The 23,061-nt window shown below is 40.4% G+C and overlaps 1 protein-coding gene across 5 annotated transcripts in view; it reads right to left on the bottom strand.

Annotated features, from left to right (window-relative positions):
• The window catches only part of NOL4 (nucleolar protein 4), a 206,768-nt gene that overhangs the window by 143,553 nt on the left and 40,154 nt on the right, over positions 1–23,061 (bottom strand). For 4 of the 5 annotated variants that reach the window (XM_010006819.1, XM_010006820.1, XM_010006821.1 and 1 more), the window contains exons 3-5: positions 6,819–6,930; positions 6,199–6,311; positions 1,159–1,291 (exon numbers count right to left, since the gene is read on the bottom strand). In XM_010006819.1, the coding sequence (XP_010005121.1) occupies positions 1,159–1,291; positions 6,199–6,311; positions 6,819–6,930 (358 nt within the window). Of the gene's footprint in view, positions 1–1,158; positions 1,292–6,198; positions 6,312–6,818; positions 6,931–17,633; positions 17,778–23,061 lie in introns of those variants that run through there. The other variant, XM_010006823.1, reaches the window with a different exon arrangement.

The raw sequence follows: 23,061 nt of genomic DNA, 5'->3' as shown, positions 1-23,061 counted from the left end.
TTCAGAACTGCTCCTTTAATGAACATCCGTAGACTAATTCAAAAGTTTCACAAATGTTGTAATAATTTGGACACTCAGACAAAAGGCAGTTGTGGTTAGAATCTGGTCTATCAAATTATCATAGACATCATCCTTCTTATTTGTCTGGAGAGTAACACAGCAGAAGGACCTACCCATCACCAGATCCTATCACCCACCATGCAGCACATTCATTCTCACCCTAACAGGTCACCAGCCAGCAACTGGTAAAAAAGTTTCCACATAAAGTGGAGAGAATCCACCTTCACTATCAAATTCCATATATTTAGTGTTCAGGAGAAATATAAGAAGCACTTCTGAATTGGCACACATGATTAGGGAACTACAAACACAGAACACTAGCATGCTGTTTCTAATAGTGACAGGATAGATCTGCGCTTTGGGTGTTCCACATTCAGGTGCCACCCATGAATCACTGGTGCAGCCTATAGCATACAGGCTCAGTGTGCACTCCACAGACAAGGAGAAAGTTCACTCCAAACCAGGCCCAGTTAACTCATTCTGTAAGAAGGGCTGGAATCAGAGTACAGACCAGTGTGTCTTCTGTGCAAAATAAAACTTCTATTTCTTTCACCAACAAGTAAGCTTTGTGCTATAACTAACCTATAAATAATTAACATTCAGATTACAATTCTACTCCTTCTGTTTTCTCTTCTTTTACCTCTATTTGCCTGTTTGAGTTTGTCCTTTTCATCCTTTCTTCTGAATATAACACCCCAACTCCTAGCTCTCCAACAACTATGCTTCTGCCATACCCCTCTCCCTCATTTCAACCAGTAAAACCAAGTTTCTCAGCCTGTTTGGTTGCCTCAGAAAAGTTTAAATGTCATTTCCTTTTATGCCTGTGTATGGTAACACTACATATTTAAAAACAGTAAAATAATAATACTTAACATATAGTAGTCTAAGCAATCTCTGTTACCTAAGCAACAAATAAATTAACCTGCAAAAAACCCTTCAACTTTATCCTCTTCATGCTGAGACATAGGGAACACATATTTCAAAATTACATAATGAAACACACCATAAAGAAAAGGACACAGCAGGTACTAAATGAAGGCACAGAATGGGAAAAAGACACGGCGATACCACATATTTTGTATGAAATGAGAGCCTTACCATCCTGCTGGCCCTGGAGGTTCTGAGGACTTTGCATTCTCTCTTCCAGATTTGAGCTGAGGTCAGAGTTCACGGCTGACATCCTAGTCGAGTCACTCATATCAAACTCATCACTTTCCATAGAGCTTTCATCCTGCAAATTGAAAGTTTCAGAGATGTGTCAGAAAACATTGTATGGTCTCTGCATTTTATGTGCATCTCACTCATTCCTGTTCCTCCCACTCACACCTGGCATGGCATGTAATGATGCTCAGTCTTTATGTATATAAGCAAATAAGCAGAGCACATAAAGAAGAGCAAGGAAAACATAGTGTTCATGTGATATGATAATCTGACAAATGCAATTTTTTCAACTATGAGGATACTCCATTACCATACTCGTAACTGTTTTCATAGTATTTTGTAAAAGAGAGCTAGTAACAACAGACCCCATACCAAGTCCTTGTTATTCGAATGTAGTTGAGGAGAGGTCTCCACATTCCTTGCCTGAATTCTCTGCCTTACCCAAGTGAGGTCAGTAGCCCCATGGCGACCAGTCAGAGTAAGATTTCAGAATGCCAGCTGGAGCTAGTAAGACTTCACAACCAAATTCTCTTGACATGATGTCACCCTTATACTGCTACTGTGTTTAAAGAAGCATTTATTAAAGTTATAAAGCTTATTAAAGTTCTGAGCATTCTCAAATGACAGGCAATGGCAAACCAAAGTAATATAATCATATGAGAATCACATAAAATTTATTCTACCTCATACATCTTTAATATGATTTATCCATCAACTCTAATTACAGAGTGTCTACTAGGGAAGACAGCAGAGGGCAAAAAAAGTCCTAATAAAATATTTTGTCTCCAGTTATAGAAGCAAAACAGTTTTGGGCCTACTCCAGCAAATACTCACATTCATATTTAACTACATTTTTGAGTCTCACTGAAGTTCATGTGTGCATTCATTAATTAAAAATTACACATTCCCAAGTTTTTCTCTGTAGGCAGCACACAAATCTACAGTGATACATTTCCAGAAACAACTTTTTCTGAGATAATTACTCCTATTACAAAGAAGAGTGTCCTGAGTGCCAGGATGAAGCCAATTTTACTGGTATTTTTTTTCCCCTTCAGTGAGCTCTCTTAACTAGTAGCAAGTTTTCTATCTAGTGGACTGAAAAGGCTGGAATGTTTATGTTGCTGCTGAGACACCAAAGTCACTCTGCTGTACTTGTTGAATCCGCTTAGGATAGTAAAGGAGCAGAAGAGTCGTATCTGCAGCCCTCCCATAGTGAGGAGCGGACTAGACGGAGAGCAAATTTGGCCAGAGATATTCCATACACATATATGTACATGTAAGACTCTGTGTAAGGTCAAAGATCACGGAAGTTAAAACCCTTCCTTTTTCTTCTTCCCTTCTCTTCCGTCCGTGGCCTGCATCCAGGGAGGACTCCATCTCTCCATCACCATTGATCCCTAGGTCTGTGCATTCCTGACCCTCATCACTCTCCTCTCAGCTCCTGCCTGCTGCGCGCTCCAGCAGCTCTGGGACATTTCAGAACTACTCACAGCTCAGGAGGTGCCCTGGGAGTTGCTGGGGGTGGGGGGAGGCCATAGGGGTTTTGTATACTCCTGAACACATTTGTATATAATTGTACATATTTTCTTTTATCATTAGTATTTAATTAAAGCTGTCTAGTTTAGTTTTCAACCTGGAAGGCTCTCTCCTTCCCTACCTGGGTGGGAGGGGGAGGGTATAGAGAGCACTGTTGTTGCCCAGCTCTGGGACATTTCAGAACTGCTCACAGCTCAGGAGGTGCCCTGGGAGTTGCTGGGGGTGGGGGGAGGCCATAGGGGTTTTGTATACTCCTGAACACATTTGTATATAATTGTACATATTTTCTTTTATCATTAGTATTTAATTAAAGCTGTCTAGTTTAGTTTTCAACCTGGAAGGCTCTCTCCTTCCCTACCTGGGTGGGAGGGGGAGGGTATAGAGAGCACTGTTGTTGCCGGTTTAATTGCCAATCCTGAGTCAAACCGTGACAATAATTTAAAGGACATACAGAAAAATGTCAGACAACTTTGTGTTCCCTAAAGATTACTTTTAAATAGTTTTCCAAATAATACTTTTTTCTTTCTTTCTTTTTTTTAAAATAAAACTAGAAATTTACCCAACAGGATTCTGACTGGTTTTTCTGGATTGCTCACCAGAAAAGACTTAGGAAAACAGCAATCTTTAGGGTATTACTTTGTGTACACTCATTTTGAACTGGTTTCCACAGACCTTAATAGAGCTGCTTTCTTCTTTCTGAGCACTCAGCCCTTACATCAATTCCTCTTTTGGGTCTCAGTGATGTTCCCAGCTTGCATGGGTGTTTCTCACATTTTTGAAAGGGAAGTTCCCTGCAGTCACAACTCTTGGGGGTGGAGGGCAGAGGATGGGGAGGAAGCATTGCCAAACGCTGCTCTGCACTGTCACACCATGACAATGACAAATAATGAAAGAAACATACCTACTTATCCAGGTTTTGTAAACAAAATAAATGGAGGAGTGAGGGCTTCTATAGTGGGCACCTGCCCACCTTGCCCAGGTAAGGGTGGAGCTTGCAAGTTACAGCAGCAGCAAATACCTGAGGATTCCCTCACACAAGAATTGTGGGACATGGTGCTCACTAGCTGCCTGCCTTGGACAGACAGGACTGAGGCCCAAGCTGAGATGGTTCTGAGGTTTTGGGAAAATACACACTGCTTCTTAAAGAGCAAGATCAGAACACAGACTCCCTCAGACCTTCTGGAAGGATGCGCCTCTGTTAAGGCACAGTGATGTTTCTCACTGATCCCTGCAGGAACAAGCAATGCAGCTGCTTACATTTTCCAGTTCTGGGGTTAGGAAGTCGGTATGAGCTCCCAGAAAGGGAGCTCTCGCTATCCAACACTTGTATAGGTATAAAAATACACACATGGGATGCCTGTGCTTGCCTATGGCACTCTGCAGAATATCTCCACCTTGCTCCCCAAACTGTCTAACCATTTATCTGTGGACACACAGGCATGGAGAGAGGATCTGGGAGCCACTGGCATCTTACCAGCTTCTGCACAACTGTAAATTCCCACACAGTGACAAGTTCTCCTGGTCTTCCTTTTCACCAATGACCTTAGCTTAAAAATGATGAATTGAAGATGAGAGAATTAGGAGGCTTTCAATCACTGTGCTAGCTAGTTGTGGGGTCTAAGTTTACTCCTGTCTCAATTCCACCCCCTCCACAAGAATACAGATATGATTAATGAAACCTTGGAAACAGAACCTTCCTACAAACCCAAGCATGTTTTTTAAGTGCATGAAATAATTTGAATGCATGCACCAGAAATCTTCCTGCTTTGTACTACAACATTTTCGCTGCCATTTTTGTTCACAGTGCAACAAACGTACAGCCGAAGAAAAAAGAAATTCGTAGCAAAACTCTGCTTTGAGAAAAGATGTAAAGATTAAACTGACAAGCTTTCTTGTGCCAACTGTGCCCTGGCAAACACATTATTAATAAAACATACAAAAAATTACTAATCCATAAATCTAGCACTGCAAACATTTCATGTACAATAACATTAGAGCTGCAAAACCAAGCAGGCCAGGGAGACATCAAGCAATAGTGCTTCCTGCCACCACCTTATCATTGCCACTGGTTCATCCAAATGAAAAACTGGTTTAGCAAAAATTGCAGTCATCATACTAGGAAGACTACACCAAAACATTCAGGCTGTAGAAGCACTGTGGCAGGTGGCCCTGATCTAGCATGATTGCTTGACCCAGCTGTGGAAGAAGTAATTCTCAAAGGGAAAAAGTGGGAAAAGCAGAGAGTCCTTTAACTCCTAAAGCTACTGCAGGAATAAAGTCTCTTCTCTCCTACTGCTTGAAACCCTGCTGCCAGATTCCTGAAAAGAGACAGCACACAGAAGGGAGACTCAATAGGAGGGAAAGACAACCAGGCTGTATTTGTGCACAAAAAACTCAGAGGCAGGATCTCTTCCCTAAGCCCTCAACAATTTTAAAAAAGGCATATTTGAAAAAAGGATCATGATATTTCCAGAACAGTGATAAAATTCCCATTCAATGGGGTGTTGAATAATTCATAAATCTCGACCAAAAGCCCATATCTACTTATTATTAAACAAAATCTGGCTGATTCCGCAGAAGTCAGGAGTCAGTCAGGGTCTTTGACATAATCCAGCTGCTAAGGTTAGCTTTGAGGGTCTTCTTCATTAAAAAAAGAATCTTGTAGTCAGGCAGAAGGACACAGTATGCAGGACAGCTTTTTGGTTGGCACGTAGCCAGATTTCTCAATATTTGGCAGATCAAATGGAAAATGAACACATTTCTAGCAAAATGAGTTTATTACAAGTAATTTGGTAGGTGCCATCCAATTGATGAAGCACTCTAAAGATCTGAAAAAACTCTGAATGCATCAGAAAAAGAAAATTATTTTCAAGAATAAATAAATGCAATTTGACTCCAATTGTCTCTGATCCTCAGCCTCCTTCTCTTCCTTCTTTTCTGTCTTTTTATTCAAAGCTTCATAAGCAGCCCCTACTTTTATTTATCAAGCTTTTTGTCTTGAAGATTTCAACTGATTTTGCCAGAGCTTCCATTTCTCTCACTATTAATACACTGCAACCTGGCTGCTAATCTTGAGAACGTCATGGCATTAATTTCAGCTGTTGATGGTATTGCTCTGTAGAAATAGACAATGAAAATCACTCCTGAGCACAAAATTAAGTCTCAGCTGAGTGTGCTGACCTCCTCAACCTTTCCACTGGTCCAGACAGTAAAACAGCACCTTCAGGTAATTTGAAGCAGTACAGCATATTACCCCCAACCATGGAAGGGTGGCAAGTCACGACATTGTCTCTCAAACTTGATTTCTTGCACACAGTCTTGGTTTGGTTTCAGTCTCGCTATTTTAGCAATGAAATTATAAAGATGGAATCAAGATTCATCTGCAAAGACAAGCACCTGAACACACAGGAGAACAGAAAACCAAAATATTTAAAGTTTTACCTCATCTTGCTGTGAATTTAGTAGCTGCAGCTTCATGTGTTTCATGTAGGCCATAGTAATTGGCATATTGTAATCAATCATACTGGTCACCAGAGTTGGAGGTTTTCCATTATCTGCAATGAAAATATTTATAATGTATTCTGTGTTAATTGAAGATGCTGCTTCGCCTACTCTGCAGTCCAAGTCAGACAGTTATGTCATTTAGTTCTAACTTTGGCATTTTCAATTGCTTGTAGACTGTACAGATGGAAGTCTCTCAAGGAAAAATGAAAATCAAGTTCAAGCCCTGAAAAGTGATGAGTTCTATCCTATATGACTACAGCACACACACCCCAAATATTCCTTATGTTTAAGCTGCCACATAAACATTTCCAGAGCAAAATACATTATTTCCTCCAGATAAAATAATCTTTCTATTGAGGGTGCACATGGTAGTACACTCCAACCTTTAGTGAAAGTAGAAGAGTCACTACCTTCCAGATTAAATAAATTAGATGATCTGACTTACTGAACTGCTCCAGTCTACCAAGTTTTTATGAACCCTCACTTAAACTAGGAAAATATAAATGGGTACTAGGAATAAAATTACTTCACATCCCACTACTTGACACTAAAACTACCTTTATGATCCGCTCCATCTGGGTTTAAATGCATTCTTTTCTGGCACTCTGAGCAGCTCATTAGAAATCGTGTCACCGCTTCTCTCGGTAGAAAGGCATAGGTCTCTGAAATCTGAAATGAATGATAAAATATAGGTGTTATTATATAAGCTGATTCAACATGATTTAACAGGATTGATTATTATATTTCCAAACAATGCATATTATCTTATAAAATCAGGAAGCAAAATAAAAGCATGTTCTCAGATTTTGGTTACTTCCTCCTTTCAAAATTGTCATTAGTCCCAACTACAAGGGAAGCATCAGATTATATTTTTTTTTTCATTTTTGAGAGAGGAGAAAGCATGTATTGCTGTTTTTCAAGACTGTGTTCCCTGTTTCCTCTCCAAGGATGCATTATCTATATAGACATTTTTGCCTTGCTGAAAAGGACCTTGAGGTGATGGCTGCTTCCAAGCTGAAAATGAGCCAACAGCACACTTTCTGATCACAGATAAAGCAAATCTCCTACTGACTACATCAAGTGTACAGCCAGCAGATCAAGAAAAGTTATTATCCCTCTCTACTCAGTGCTGGTGAGACAGCAGCTGTGATAATATGCCTGTCTTTCCCCTCCACAGTTCAAGAAGGCTGCTGAGAAGCAGTAGAGGGCTCTGTGGCAGACACCATGGCAGCTGGAACCTAAAGAAGCTGAAGGAACGTTCAGAGAGCTGGATTTGTTTTGTGTGACGAAGGATAGGTTCTGAGGCAAAGAAAGATCTGATTACAGCCCACCACTGCTTGAAGGGGCTTACAAAAACTGTGGAGATAAACTCTTCAGAGCCATTAACCAGCAACAACAGTGACCAACTGCGGGTTGGGACATTCAAACAACATCAGGAAAAACTTAAAGGTTGTCAAGCTGTGATTTTTCTGTGATTCATTATATTAGTGAATGTACATACACTTAACAGTGCAAGTGTTGTAAGGAATCTCTAGCCTTTCTTTTCCCAGCCAAGGCAGTTGTCTTGCAATGGAGATAATCCCCACAGAAAGACAAAGTCCCAGCAAGAGAGACTAAAAGAATAATGAACTGATATCTGCTTTTATTCCTTCATTGTAAAACCTGCAGCAGAATTTTATTTTCTGTCAAGTTATAGAATCATAGAATGCCAGCATGGAAAGGACCTCAAGGATCATCCGGTCCAACCTTTCTAGGTACTGCTATAGTTTATATGAGGTGGCTCAGCACCCTGTCAAGCTGAGACTTAAAACTGGCCAGTGTGGGGGAATCTACCGCTTACTTTGGGAAACTATTCCGACATTTGACCGTCCTCAGGGTGAAAAATTTACCTCTTGTGTCCAATTGGAATCTCTCCAGGAGCAACTTGTGCCCATTACCCCTTGTCTTTTCCATGTGAATCCTTGTAAACAAGGAGTCTCCATCTTCCCTGTAGCCACCCGTTAAGTACTGGAATATGGTTATTAAGTGTTCCCAAAGCCTTCTCTTCTCAAGACTGAACAAACCCAATTTTCTCAGGCTCTCCTCATATGGCAGGTTCTCCAGTCCTCTGATCAACCTTGCAGCCCTCTCCAACCTGTCTGCACCCTTTTTGTAGAGCGGGGACCAAAACTGAACAAGTGTTGATACAAGTTGCTGTAGGAAATGCAGAAAGATGGAGGTGGGGTGTATGAGAGCATGGATTTGGAAAGGACAATGCCTTTTTACAAGGTTATGTAGTGATAGGACAAGGAAGAACAGTTTCAAACTGAAAGAAAGCAGATTTAGACCAGATATTAGGAAGAAATTCTTTCCTGTGAGGGTGGTGAGACACTGGCACATGTTACCCAGGGAAGTTCTGGATGCCTTATCCCTGGAAGTGTTCAAGATCAGGCTAGATGGGGCTCTGAGCAACCTGGTCTAGTGGGAGGTGTTCCTGCCCATTCAAGGGGATTAGAACTAGATGATCTTTAAGGCCCCTTCAAACCCAAACACTTCTATGATTCTATGACAAGATTCCATTCTTTAACAAGATATAAATGGGATTAAATACTGCGTAAATCACTTGTTCTCCTCAAAAGAATGTTAAGAGGAGGTGGAATGGCCTGTTAAAACTCTCTTACACTCTCCTCCTTTGTTTATCACCAACCTGCCCTCTGTTAAACTTATGTTTCCTAAAAGTCCATGCATAAAATTTATCAGTTACAGTTTTTTTTGAAAATAGGTGGAGTTTAAGTTACTGTTTGTTGATGCAACATGAGTCATGGAAATACACAAGAAAAGATGCACTGTAAAATAACAATGCAAATTATATCACCCTGTTTATGTTATTGTTGTTCAGGCTGTTATTGTTGTTGTCTTCTTATATAACTGAGAATGTATTTTGGGAGGAAGAAGTGGATTTGTATAAATGCAAAATTTTTCCTGTGATGAAAATTGGCTGAGATTTTCTCTGGGCCTGAAACAATTTATCTGAAAATGAAGGCACTAAATGAGGCCACTTTTGAATGGGAGTTCCTACCATAAAGAATATTTTCACATTATTTTTCCTGGTTTTATACCACAAAACAGATGTTTATTTACCTTTCTAAACATAAAAACAATGTTTGTACTCATGTTTTATGGAATCTTTAAAAAGAACTTAAAATCAGCTAGAATTTAGCATTAAGAAAATTGGTAAGTGCACATATGCAGCAACCTCTCTGTCATATCTTTTAACACATTTAGCACTGTATTGAAATTTATGGAGCTTACCCATTAATTCATTAGTTTCCTGCATTTGATAGGAATGCTCCATTTATTCTAATCAAGCAGCTCTGTCAAAATTCCAGTTCTGCTCAAACAAGATGAAAATCCTCCATAGAAAGCAAGTGAGCTAGGTCCCACATTTGCTAGGTATGCTCTACTGATTACAAGGGAACTGGGTTTTATAACTAAATTTGTCCACAGAGCAGGTGCTTGTGTCTCCATCCTCCCACTGCAACACAATTTTAATGATGCACTTCCCTAAATAACACCAGTTTCCACCAACTTCCCCCTTGTTTACTTGGTAATCTCAATCAATAACTTAAAATCCAAGACTTCAGCCTATATAAACTGGCAGAACACAACAGGTAACATGTTAAAGGAGATATGGTGAGGACATAACCCCCAGCTTTCCTTACGCTTGCTCTCACTCTATACACAAAGAGCTATTTCCAATTTTCAGTGCCACAAAGCTTACCAAAAAAAAATGCAACCCAGACCTCATGGCCCCATCAGTGCTGACTCCTGTTTGCCTTTCTCATTACAGGGGGACACATCTACTTTATAAGATGCCCATAGCTGCTTGCTCACTCTGCCCATGCTCCCAATCTGCTGGCTTAGCACCAGCTGCAGCCAGGAAGCTCTCTAACCAAAGGCTGAACACAATATCCTCTGTTTTACCCCTCAGCAGAGCTTACCAGCAGGGCTGGACTGATGTAGCACATGGAGGAGCTGGCTTGCATGTGAGTATTTTAGAGCACGATCCGGAGGCCCATGACACTTTCTAAGTAAATATACAAAAATACCTTAGACAGTAGTCTGACTTCATCAGGAATATTTGTTACTGTCCTCTAGCCTATCTGAAAGAAAGCAATAATGACTCAGTTCTCACTGATGCTGTATATTCTCACTGCTTTCAGCAGTTCCTAGCTCTCTTCTCAAGGCTAACAAAAAATATAGCCTGATCATCTCATTCAGTGATGTGCTGCAATAGAAGAATATTGTTTTACTGTAATCCACACAAAAAACTCCAAATCCACATACTTCTACACCTTAAAGAAAAAAAAAAAAAAAAAGCAAGCAAGCCAGAAAAGTGAATTGAAGTGAGGGATATTGCATTATTTACATCCACACATTGACTGTAGATCAACATATTTTTTGCAGGACTCAGAAGATACTGCTCAAGCACATGTCTATACCCATCAAACAACAATCACTGCTGATTTGCCATATTGATAAAATTACGTGGTTGCTTTAAAAAAATTATAAGTACATTTTTTCAAATATGATGCTTTAGAAGTATCCTTACGTGATTCCTAATTCTTACTAGCAGTTTTATTGCACATTAGTACATCTTCTGTTGCTTGTGCAAATACGCTACCTTAAATCTGGAGGTATTCTGTATCATGGACAAATCACAAAATAACCAGATTCTAGCAGATGGTTTTAAGGCATTGTGTAGTAGGTATAGCTGTTACAGCTGAATGGTTTTTACATTGTAATGAGAAAAAAATAAATTAAGAAGAAACTAGACATCTGGAGCATTAAGCATAGAGTGCCAAAATCATACAGGATTTTTTTTTAGCCCCAAAAGTCAGGATAAGATGGAGAACAATTTCCTAACAATACAGTCCAGGTGCACCTCCACATATTTTGTTTAAACTCTGAGGAAAATAAAAACAGAGTTGACTTCAGGAGTTTCAGAATAAAACCTTTTATGATCTTATTTCACCATTCACAACAAGCCTACAATGTAACAGAATTTGACATATATTAACCCATTGAAAACATTGCCCAACAACAAAGGCCATCTAGATCATCAACCTACATGCTGTTTAGTGGATCCCAGGAAGTGCACAACTAGTACAAGGCAAGTAATCCAGCACCTGAGCATGTAATCTGATTTACATTGGAGCTGAGTGATGTGTGCCCTGATTGCCTATGAGAAGTGTATCATGTTCCTGTTGCAACACTGCAGGCAGAAAAAACAGGCAGAGTCTCCTTTATGCTCTCCAATATTCAGATTATTTAAGTGCAGGATGTTGTGATGATGTAGCTTTCAGGGCTACATTTTTATTTGGAAAATTAACAAGCTCTAAATTGAAAGGCAGATTTTAGGACACATATGGCAGAGCAGGAAAGACAAGTGTGAGGAAAGGGAGTGAAATTTTGCAAGTGAACCTATTAACCCCTAAAGCATTAACATGGAGGATGTATGTGTTGTCTGGAAGATGTGATGTGTGAGAATAGAGATTTTTTTGCTGTGTGTGTATATTTTTTTATTAAGGAGGGCAAGGAGGGTGGGGGAAGGAGGAATATCATCCAAAGACTTCCAAGAGGAGAGAGAGAGACATAGTGAAGATGATAATATGTCCTGGGCCCACAGCCATTAAGCCAGGTGGCAGAAATTGTTTTTTTGATGACAGGAGGGCAAACCAGCCAAGGAAAGACCTCTATTTTCATCAGCAAGAGGTCAGAATAGAAGGCTGACATAGAAAAGCAGATATATGACTGCTGGGAGTTTTATCAAGAGCTCGCTACCCTGCTATACTGGGGAAAATGCTCTTCCCTCTGGTGCTAAACTTGCGCTTGACAGCTCCCTTCCCTTCCCTCCTGCACAGCAGAAGCCCCTTCCTGGCAGGGAAGCAGCAGGGAGCACCTGCTCATGGGACAAGCGCCAGGACACTTGACGCCCGCTCTTTGCCAAGAAGCAAGAACAAGTCCATAGAGTAAAAGTGCACGGGACCTGGCGGTCTTGCCACGCACACAGGACAGCATGGGTGCGGGGATTTAAGCACATTAAGACCCTGCACCCTTCTGTGCTTGTGCTTCCCCAAGGACAAGGTCTGCTTTGGATAGAAACCAGCCAGGCCCCACACCTACTTTAACCTTGTTTGATGAGGGAAGTCACCAGAAGGAGATGATGATATCGCACACTGCGACCTGTCAAAAAATTCTTCCCCAAGGAAAATATATTCACTGTGATGCTCAGAAGGAATTTGCAAGTGCATTCTTGTTTTGTGAGGAGAAAAATGTCATGCCATGTTCCACAGTCTGAAGAAGGTTTCTCTTAGGGTAACTAGAAAGAGGGAGGCCTGATCCCAAAAATAAGAAGCATTTATTATTGCAACAGCTGAATGAAGCACAGGATCCTAGATATTGCCCCACACCTAACAGAGCCTTGTTATGCCTCAGATGTTATATATTTATTTAAGTATCAGATCAGAGTCTTGCCTCAAGCTACTTTTCCATGATACATCACTATCTCCCTTGTGTTTTACAAGCCTGCTCCTCTTCCAGCTCATCAGCCCAGTGCTCTTTTTTCATTCATGGGTTGGGAATTAATTAACTGACCCACTTCTGCTCAGACATTGCAACTCTCACTCACAACTCAAGTTCACTCCTGTAACACTTCACGGCAGTCACACAGGCTCAATTAAATCATCCTTCACAGGTAAAAATATTCAAGTAGAATAAACACATGGAATTTAAGGTGTTTAAGGTGGCTACAAGACTTACACAAACAGTTCTCAGATTATTCATTTAGTTACAGGTACCTTTGTCCAGAGATAACACACAAAGGTGAGGCACTTAACACTTCATAATCTATTGCTCAAATGAATGAAATCTAACATCTTTTTAAATAATATTAAGGGAAAATAAAGTCTACCATGAAATGTATGGCTTGATCACTACATCTGGCCTACCTGTACCCTTAGCTGGGCCTAAGAAAAGGCAGAGATGTTTTCCATCTTCAGTCTCGTCACAGATCATTTGAGTTTCTTGACAAATATAGTTGTTGTTTTTTCCTGGTTTCCACTGAATCACGAAGAGTTGTCCTTAACAGCTTGAGCCTGTTACGTTATGCTGCTACTGTAACCACAACTTTTCCCAGCTACTCCCACCTCTGATATACCCCTCAGTGCTTGAATTAAAATTTTAGACACAGCTGAATAGTTTAAATGAAGAAATGCAGCCCTGAAAAGGCACAGAAAGCCAGCTATGCACTTGTTCAACACCTTTCCCGATACATCAGACAGGTTCTTCTCCTCAACACTTCTCTCCTGTGTGTCCCCATCTCCACTTTGACACTGCAGTTCTCCTTTCAGGGTGGGATGTCTATACAAAAGTAAGTCCTTTAGGAGAGAGAGACAGAGTTTCTCCTGGACTCTGGGCTGTAATAGCGAGTGCTAACAGTCACCCCTACAAAGATCTTCAGTATTTTCTTCTGACTGCTTAGCCAATTCCTTGCATCAGCACATTTCACTGCACCTCCTGTGGAGCCTGGCAGAGGACCCAAGCAGAACACAGGGACCTGGCTGGGCACTGCTGCCTTCCTTGGCATCAAGCAACATGCTCTTTTCACCTTCTGCACCTCTCTAGTCACCTGTGCTCTTGCTGAACAACCAGCTTGGCCAGGCCTTGTGTCACATATCCTGCCTTTGTGAGGGAATTATCTCCCCAATTGAGGCCTTCAATGTTTTTTTCCCTATTTGTAAACTTGCCTGGGAACCAGGTGAGATTTAAACCATCATATCAAGTATTATTTCAGTCTAGCATACTTGTTTGTTAGTAGTGAATCACTCCACATATGATTAAATGTTACTTGTTTCATTTTATATATATCTAAGCCAGGTGTATTTTTTTGCTGGTGTAGATCTACCTACAGTTATGCTGGCAAGGAATATAGCCTGTCAATCTTACATTGTATCCAAGTTGGGCAGTTGAAATAAGCATAAAACCTACCAGTTAAATGGGAAGCTATTTTTTCAAGGTAACTCTCCCACATTGTCTTTGTAGACTTTGTACAATTCCCTTCTCATTTGTTAGCATGCTGAGCAGAAGAAAATGGGACCCATTCTAAACTTAAATATTGAAGCACAGATGCTTTCCTAATTAATCTAGAGAGTTTGTGCCAAGAAATCATAAAGTTTGAGTTTGGCGTATTGCTGTCCCAATTAAAATATAAAGGCTTCCTTCCAATACACTGCTCTTTTAGAGGTACCAACTACCATTTCCTATTTATCTTCCTGTACAGCACCGCTGCAGGAAGTCCCACAGAAATCAGTTGTAAAAACACCATCAGTTTCCACATAGTTAATATAAACAAGTCAGTGCAGGCTACAGATTCACTAATTGAGTTTGTAAGCTGTTCTGAACACGCCTTCAGAGACACATACCGATGTATGTTAGCACTCCAGCATCTGGGGTGACTCCATCAAAAATTAAAAAGACCCTACCTACTCCAAGTTTGTCACTCCATATAAATACAAACAGCACTTAATTAAGTCACCTTTGACAATTTCATTACCCTTCTAATCATGCTTGAGTACTATTCAAAATTTTTAGTGGAGCAAGTTCACTACTGAAAATAGAGACTAACACATGTAAAAGCAAATTAATTACTTGAAATCTGTATGTTGTCATTCTTAGGGCTGTGTCATTAATTTTTCAGAAATACTCAGGAACTGAAAATCCATGGCAATATTTATGAACTTCTGGAGTTTAACAATTTGTACCAAAATTGTAGTTGTTTTCTCACCGTTAAAATGTTTCAGCTATCCAGTCAGAGAGCAGAAGCAATGGATCATCACATGCCAGGAATTATGAATAACAAATAGCAGTTGGAGCATACAGTTTGTGAACCATCCTTCCTGTAAAATTCTTCACTCAGACTATTTGGTGAATACTTATGCATGATAAATACATTCACAGATCTCAAGGGTGATTCACATTTGACATGTGAATAAAGACACAAGACTAAATTAATCTTGTTCCCCATTCACTTAATAAAATTAAATCCTGCCAAAGTATTTTAGTTTGATTTATAAAGCTTTTAGGGTGTAAGGTTTTCTGAGACAGCTACCTGAGACACTACTTCTTTCCTTCTGCGATGCCACAGAGGAGGTAGAAACTGCGTGGCTTGCTGGAACAGACCAACATTACAGCTCATCATTTTTAGTGAAGGCATTTTCATGGATAGGTCCAGTAAAGGAGTATGCCTTTCCCCAGTTAGCCTGGTAGAGTTTGAGGCCTGTTTATTTAACCTAATTCTCATATTCAGATAGAGAGCAAGAGGTGGTATCAGTTTGTTCTGGAGTCTTTTTTCCTTTTTTTAATCTATGGAAATCTTCAAAAATCCTGTCCTTGGGAAATACGACTCAATACCCTCAATAAACTAATATGCAATGAAATGAATACACAAATATTGCAGACTCTGGTAACGACACAAACTTATATTTGGACATTTTTATCCTCATAATGATTAAGCTCAGGTCTCAATTACAATAAAAGTTAACATCAAATGAAACTACTGTGTAGGCTACTGAATCTGCACAAATTGTTCTGCGCACAGAAGAGACACTAGTTGTTGCTCATGCTGTTCACAATCAATACATTTCTTATCTGAACTGGAATCATAGGATTCTTATGGTAGTAAATATTATACTTGGCATGTATTTTTAGGATGATTACTTGTATTTTTGTATTTATAGTTGGTATTACTCCTTAGACTTGTATGTTATTCCACAAAGTTTGTGACCTATATCTTTGAACAGCTTCCTGAAGTAAAACAAAATAGAAAGGGGAAGGTCAATGAAAATATTACTTCTCTAATGCTTTTTAAAAGAGAGGTATCAAAATGGCCAAGGTGACAGAACAAAATTCATTCAGACAGTTTGTCTTTGTTCACTCTGAAATATCACTCCAAGCCTTACAAAGCACACTCAAACAACTGGTGTGTTTCTTCATACATCTATTGTAAGGTCAATACCGCTGAGAATAAATTACAAGAACTCTTGCCAAGAGCTTATCCCACAACAAATTGTCTTCAACAGCCTATGAATAAAATATCTGTGAAGGAATTAATAGATACGTAGTAAAGACTGTTATATACTTGAAAAAAAAAACAACAAACCAACAAAACAACACATAGTAAGTGGAAAAACAGCTGTTTCTTACAGCTAAAACTGAAGATGTGGCTATCAGAAACCTGGATTCTCCCCACATTTTTATGGAAAATCCTTCATGCAACTATGGGTTGTTTTTAAGATTAAGATCACTGCTCACTGCGTTCAGGATGAAAGGTCACCTCAGGGCCCTGTGCACAGCCTCCCACCAGCCCTGCCCCACTGGAGGCCATGGGGAGGTGTTCCTCAGATGCCCTGCATCCTGGCTGAGGCCCTGGCTGGGAGCCCCTGTCCAGCTGCTCTAGGGGAGCCCTCGCTGCTTTGGCAGCTGGGAACAGCTGGGAACGTGGATCAGGATCAAGCCTTGAGTGTGCCTGGCACTGTCACAGCCCCATGCATGGAATTTTGGCCATCAAAATGCAGGCAGGCAGATATATTTTAAGCCCCTTGGAAAAATGCAGGAAATGTTTCATTAGTTCTCCCTAAGAAAAGGAAGTGTTATGTTTGTGCCACTAACTGCAAAAGCTATTTATAGCTATATAAAAGCAGCAGTTTGAACTGGTAAGGTGAAGCAATAACAACCAATTAAAAATCTTAGAAATAATAATTTCTCTTTACTCAGCTGGTTTATACAGGTGTGAAATCTGCCTTCTCAGTGCTTCTTTCACTGTATCTAGTAGCTCTCTGGCCTTTTGAATTTCAGATATTTACAAGTTTTCATGCCATTAAACCATGAAGTATACTTAGTCTGCAGCCATGAATGATAATGCAACTTCATTCAAGTGCTGAATTACAGCACCTCATTCAGAAAAGCTCCTAGTCTTCTTCAAGACTTCATCCATTCAATAACAACTAATTAATACAGAGTTATTAGAGAAATAGTCACACTGTTATAGAAAGGATAAATTCTCTGCTTGTACCAATGAAAAATCTCTACTGAGGTCAAAGGAACCAGCCCTTTTTACACAGAAAATGTGGCTCCTCTGATTTCTAAGCTGTATGTTTTCATGCATTATTGAAAGATGTCCAAAATAAATTTCAGAATGAGGGTTAGAGTACTAATGCAGCTGGAAAAAAAACCAAACAACACACAAATTGCAAGTCATGTGACTGAGCTCAAATAATTCATGCTTTTAGAGACTGATGCTCACTTTTTTTTTGTTGATTGGGTTTTTTACTTACTGCTTTATATGTTCTCTTTTGACCAGCATGTTTTCTGATTTGTTCTCCATTAGGACCAGTTTCCACATGCATGGAATAGATAATGTCAAAGAAATCTTCTACGACGGCTACCCGCCGTAAAGACAGCTTCTCATCCACACCTACTCCATCCTGAAAAGAGAAAAAAGAGAAAAGAAAATGTGAGGACGACAGGATGAATAAATAAATTATGTTACTCATGGGACGTGTTCTCCTTTTTTAGCAGAGAGTCTGAAGAAGGGAAGACCTTTCCACTGAGATCTGAAGGTCATCCACCCTGTGAATGACACAAACAGTATTGTAGGAAAGCTGTATGACCAGAAGGATCAAATGGACCCTTGCAAGCAGTCCATTTTGCCATGGCAGGGCATTTGGTCTCTTGATAGAAGGTGATCTTTTGCTCCAGTATTTAAAAAAACAAAACAAAACAAGTATCTGTGCTTCTCTCTCCAAATGCACACACAAGATTCAAAGGCGAGTGCAGTCCAACAACACAGCACAGAAATGCATTATGTGGCTGTTCATAAGAACTCAACAGTTTATATCCTCTCATTCCCCTCCAAGTAAATCTGTACATAGCATTTCATAAAGATATTTAATAAAAGGTTTTAATTCACAGGTGACAGAGCTGACTGTAATTATGAATACAAAGGAAGTTGTTAAAATTTAGCCCTGCAAAACCTGCTTGAAAATATACTACACAGAGACATAACACAATATGAGGAAAAGAAAGGGATATTTTGAAAATTTGTGATTTTTGCACACAGTCTGACTGGAACAAGTGACAGAAAAGTGAGGACACCTACCATCTGATTTTCCAAAGTGATAGTGCTATGGTAGGTAAAGACTTCTAGTCATCAAACCTTTAACCAGTATTTTAAGCAAGAAATGCATTCAAACTTTAAACATTTCATAATACTCTTACTGCTGCTGTAACTCATGCTGCAACAAAACTGATGGTGACAAAACACATGCAATTAATGCTGCGGAGACCAAGTAACAAGCAAAGATGAGAAATGAAATGGCAATAGTTACATTTGACTCCCAGCTGCAGCCCCCTTGCTAATAACTTCTTTCTAACCCATTCCAGTAAGTTTGCTAGATGTGGACAAACACCATTTGTTTTTCTCACTGCCCTTATTTTTCTTCCAGCCCACTTTTGTTTTTCATAGAATTCATAGAAAGAATCCAAATAAACCAAATAGCTCCAAAGAAGCTACATTGTCCTTTCTATCTGCACAGCAGGTTGTGCCTCTTATCCCCATGATAGAGCTGAACCTGAGCAGAACTCCCCCTCACATGCATGATCAGAGCATTGTCAAAGTCACAGAATCAGAGAATCACAGATTAGTCATGGTTAGAAAGGACCTCTGAGATCACAGAGTCCAACCGTAAAAAACAAAACAAACCAACAAAAGAACCCAAACCAAACAACAAACAAAAAACAACAACAACACCAAAACCAAGCAAACAACAAAAAAGCAACCCACACTCTAAAAAAACTCACAACACAACCCACAATCTAAGCCACTAGAGCATGCCCTGAAGTTCTTCATCTACACATTTCTTGAATACATCCAAGGATGGTGATTCAACCACCTCCCTGGGCAGGCTGTTCCAGTGCCTGACAACCCTTTCAGTAAAGAAGTTCTTCCTCATATCCAATCTAAACCTTCCCTGCTGCAACTTCAGATAATTTTCTCTTGTCCTGTCATTATTCACTTGGGAGAAGAGACCAAAACCCACCTCCCTACAACCTCTTTTCAGGTAGCTGTAGGGGGCAATGAAGTCTGCCCTCAGTCTCCTCCAAACTAAACATCCACAGTTCCCTCAGCTGCTCCTCATATAACTTGTTCTATAGACCCCTCACTAGCTTGGTAGCTCTTCTCTGGACACGCTCCAGCACCTCAATGTCCTTCCTCTAGTGAGGGGCCCAGACCTGAACACAGTACTTGAGATGAAGCCTCTCCAGTGCCGAGTACAGGGGCAGGATCACCTCCCTACTCCTGCTGGCTGTGCTATTCCTGATAGGATGCTATTGGCCTTCTTGGCCACCTGGGCACACTGCTGGCTCGTGTCCATCTGCCTGTTCACCAGCAGTGTTCACCCTAAGTCTTTTTCTGCTGGAACTTGGCCTTATGGAACCTCACACAACTGGCCTTGGCACATCGATCCAGCCTGTCCAGGTCCCTCTGTAGAGCCTTCCTACCCTCTAGCAGATCAACACTCCCACCCCATTTGGTGTCATCTTCAAACTTGCTGAGGGTGCACTCAATTCCCTCATCCAGATCATTGATAAAGACATTGAACAAAACTGGCCCCAAAACTGAGCCCTGACGGACACCACTGGTGACCTGCCACCAACCAGATTTGACCCCATTTACCACAGCTCTCTGGGCCTGGCCATCCAGCCAGTTTTTTACCCAGTGAAGAGTACACTTGTCTGTGCCATGATTCACCAGCTTCTCCAGGAGAATGGTGTGGGAGACAAGTGTTAAAGCCTTACAAAAGTCAAGGTAGACAATGTCCAGAGCCTGCCCCATGTCCAATAGGTGGGTAACATAGTCAAAGGGCAGGTCACACAGTCCTGACTGAAGTGACTGCCTTGAGGATTCAGGTTGGAGGAAGCTGAAGAATTTGAAGTGCAGTCTCCACCTCAGGGTAAAGTCTCAGAGAGATCAGCTGGGAACAGCTGTCCCTGAGAAGGTGGTGAGGCTCCCATCCTGTGAACAATCCCTAAAATTTCACTAACCACCATCTAAAAAAACCCAACCTGTGGCATTATGACAGGTTCTGGTATCAGCACCATGAAAAAAAAAAAAAAAAAGCAAGCAAGCCAGAAAAGTGAATTGAAGTGAGGGATATTGCATTATTTACATCCACACATTGACTGTAGATCAACATATTTTTTGCAGGACTCAGAAGATACTGCTCAAGCACATGTCTATACCCATCAAACAACAATCACTGCTGATTTGCCATATTGATAAAATTACGTGGTTGCTTTAAAAAAATTATAAGTACATTTTTTCAAATATGATGCTTTAGAAGTATCCTTACGTGATTCCTAATTCTTACTAGCAGTTTTATTGCACATTAGTACATCTTCTGTTGCTTGTGCAAATACGCTACCTTAAATCTGGAGGTATTCTGTATCATGGACAAATCACAAAATAACCAGATTCTAGCAGATGGTTTTAAGGCATTGTGTAGTAGGTATAGCTGTTACAGCTGAATGGTTTTTACATTGTAATGAGAAAAAAATAAATTAAGAAGAAACTAGACATCTGGAGCATTAAGCATAGAGTGCCAAAATCATACAGGATTTTTTTTTAGCCCCAAAAGTCAGGATAAGATGGAGAACAATTTCCTAACAATACAGTCCAGGTGCACCTCCACATATTTTGTTTAAACTCTGAGGAAAATAAAAACAGAGTTGACTTCAGGAGTTTCAGAATAAAACCTTTTATGATCTTATTTCACCATTCACAACAAGCCTACAATGTAACAGAATTTGACATATATTAACCCATTGAAAACATTGCCCAACAACAAAGGCCATCTAGATCATCAACCTACATGCTGTTTAGTGGATCCCAGGAAGTGCACAACTAGTACAAGGCAAGTAATCCAGCACATGAGCATGTAATCTGATTTACATTGGAGCTGAGTGATGTGTGCCCTGATTGCCTATGAGAAGTGTATCATGTTCCTGTTGCAACACTGCAGGCAGAAAAAACAGGCAGAGTCTCCTTTATGCTCTCCAATATTCAGATTATTTAAGTGCAGGATGTTGTGATGATGTAGCTTTCAGGGCTACATTTTTATTTGGAAAATTAACAAGCTCTAAATTGAAAGGCAGATTTTAGGACACATATGGCAGAGCAGGAAAGACAAGTGTGAGGAAAGGGAGTGAAATTTTGCAAGTGAACCTATTAACCCCTAAAGCATTAACATGGAGGATGTATGTGTTGTCTGGAAGATGTGATGTGTGAGAATAGAGATTTTTTTGCTGTGTGTGTATATTTTTTTATTAAGGAGGGCAAGGAGGGTGGGGGAAGGAGGAATATCATCCAAAGACTTCCAAGAGGAGAGAGAGAGACATAGTGAAGATGATAATATGTCCTGGGCCCACAGCCATTAAGCCAGGTGGCAGAAATTGTTTTTTTGATGACAGGAGGGCAAACCAGCCAAGGAAAGACCTCTATTTTCATCAGCAAGAGGTCAGAATAGAAGGCTGACATAGAAAAGCAGATATATGACTGCTGGGAGTTTTATCAAGAGCTCGCTACCCTGCTATACTGGGGAAAATGCTCTTCCCTCTGGTGCTAAACTTGCGCTTGACAGCTCCCTTCCCTTCCCTCCTGCACAGCAGAAGCCCCTTCCTGGCAGGGAAGCAGCAGGGAGCACCTGCTCATGGGACAAGCGCCAGGACACTTGACGCCCGCTCTTTGCCAAGAAGCAAGAACAAGTCCATAGAGTAAAAGTGCACGGGACCTGGCGGTCTTGCCACGCACACAGGACAGCATGGGTGCGGGGATTTAAGCACATTAAGACCCTGCACCCTTCTGTGCTTGTGCTTCCCCAAGGACAAGGTCTGCTTTGGATAGAAACCAGCCAGGCCCCACACCTACTTTAACCTTGTTTGATGAGGGAAGTCACCAGAAGGAGATGATGATATCGCACACTGCGACCTGTCAAAAAATTCTTCCCCAAGGAAAATATATTCACTGTGATGCTCAGAAGGAATTTACAAGTGCATTCTTGTTTTGTGAGGAGAAAAATGTCATGCCATGTTCCACAGTCTGAAGAAGGTTTCTCTTAGGGTAACTAGAAAGAGGGAGGCCTGATCCCAAAAATAAGAAGCATTTATTATTGCAACAGCTGAATGAAGCACAGGATCCTAGATATTGCCCCACACCTAACAGAGCCTTGTTATGCCTCAGATGTTATATATTTATTTAAGTATCAGATCAGAGTCTTGCCTCAAGCTACTTTTCCATGATACATCACTATCTCCCTTGTGTTTTACAAGCCTGCTCCTCTTCCAGCTCATCAGCCCAGTGCTCTTTTTTCATTCATGGGTTGGGAATTAATTAACTGACCCACTTCTGCTCAGACATTGCAACTCTCACTCACAACTCAAGTTCACTCCTGTAACACTTCACGGCAGTCACACAGGCTCAATTAAATCATCCTTCACAGGTAAAAATATTCAAGTAGAATAAACACATGGAATTTAAGGTGTTTAAGGTGGCTACAAGACTTACACAAACAGTTCTCAGATTATTCATTTAGTTACAGGTACCTTTGTCCAGAGATAACACACAAAGGTGAGGCACTTAACACTTCATAATCTATTGCTCAAATGAATGAAATCTAACATCTTTTTAAATAATATTAAGGGAAA

This window comes from Chaetura pelagica, unplaced genomic scaffold (genome assembly GCF_000747805.2).
Source record: "Chaetura pelagica isolate M959 unplaced genomic scaffold, ChaPel_1.0 scaffold109, whole genome shotgun sequence".
In the NCBI taxonomy this organism is placed as follows: Eukaryota; Metazoa; Chordata; class Aves; order Apodiformes; family Apodidae; genus Chaetura; species Chaetura pelagica.
Note: the sequence above shows the minus strand (reverse complement) of the source record. Positions and strands in the feature narration are given on the sequence as shown.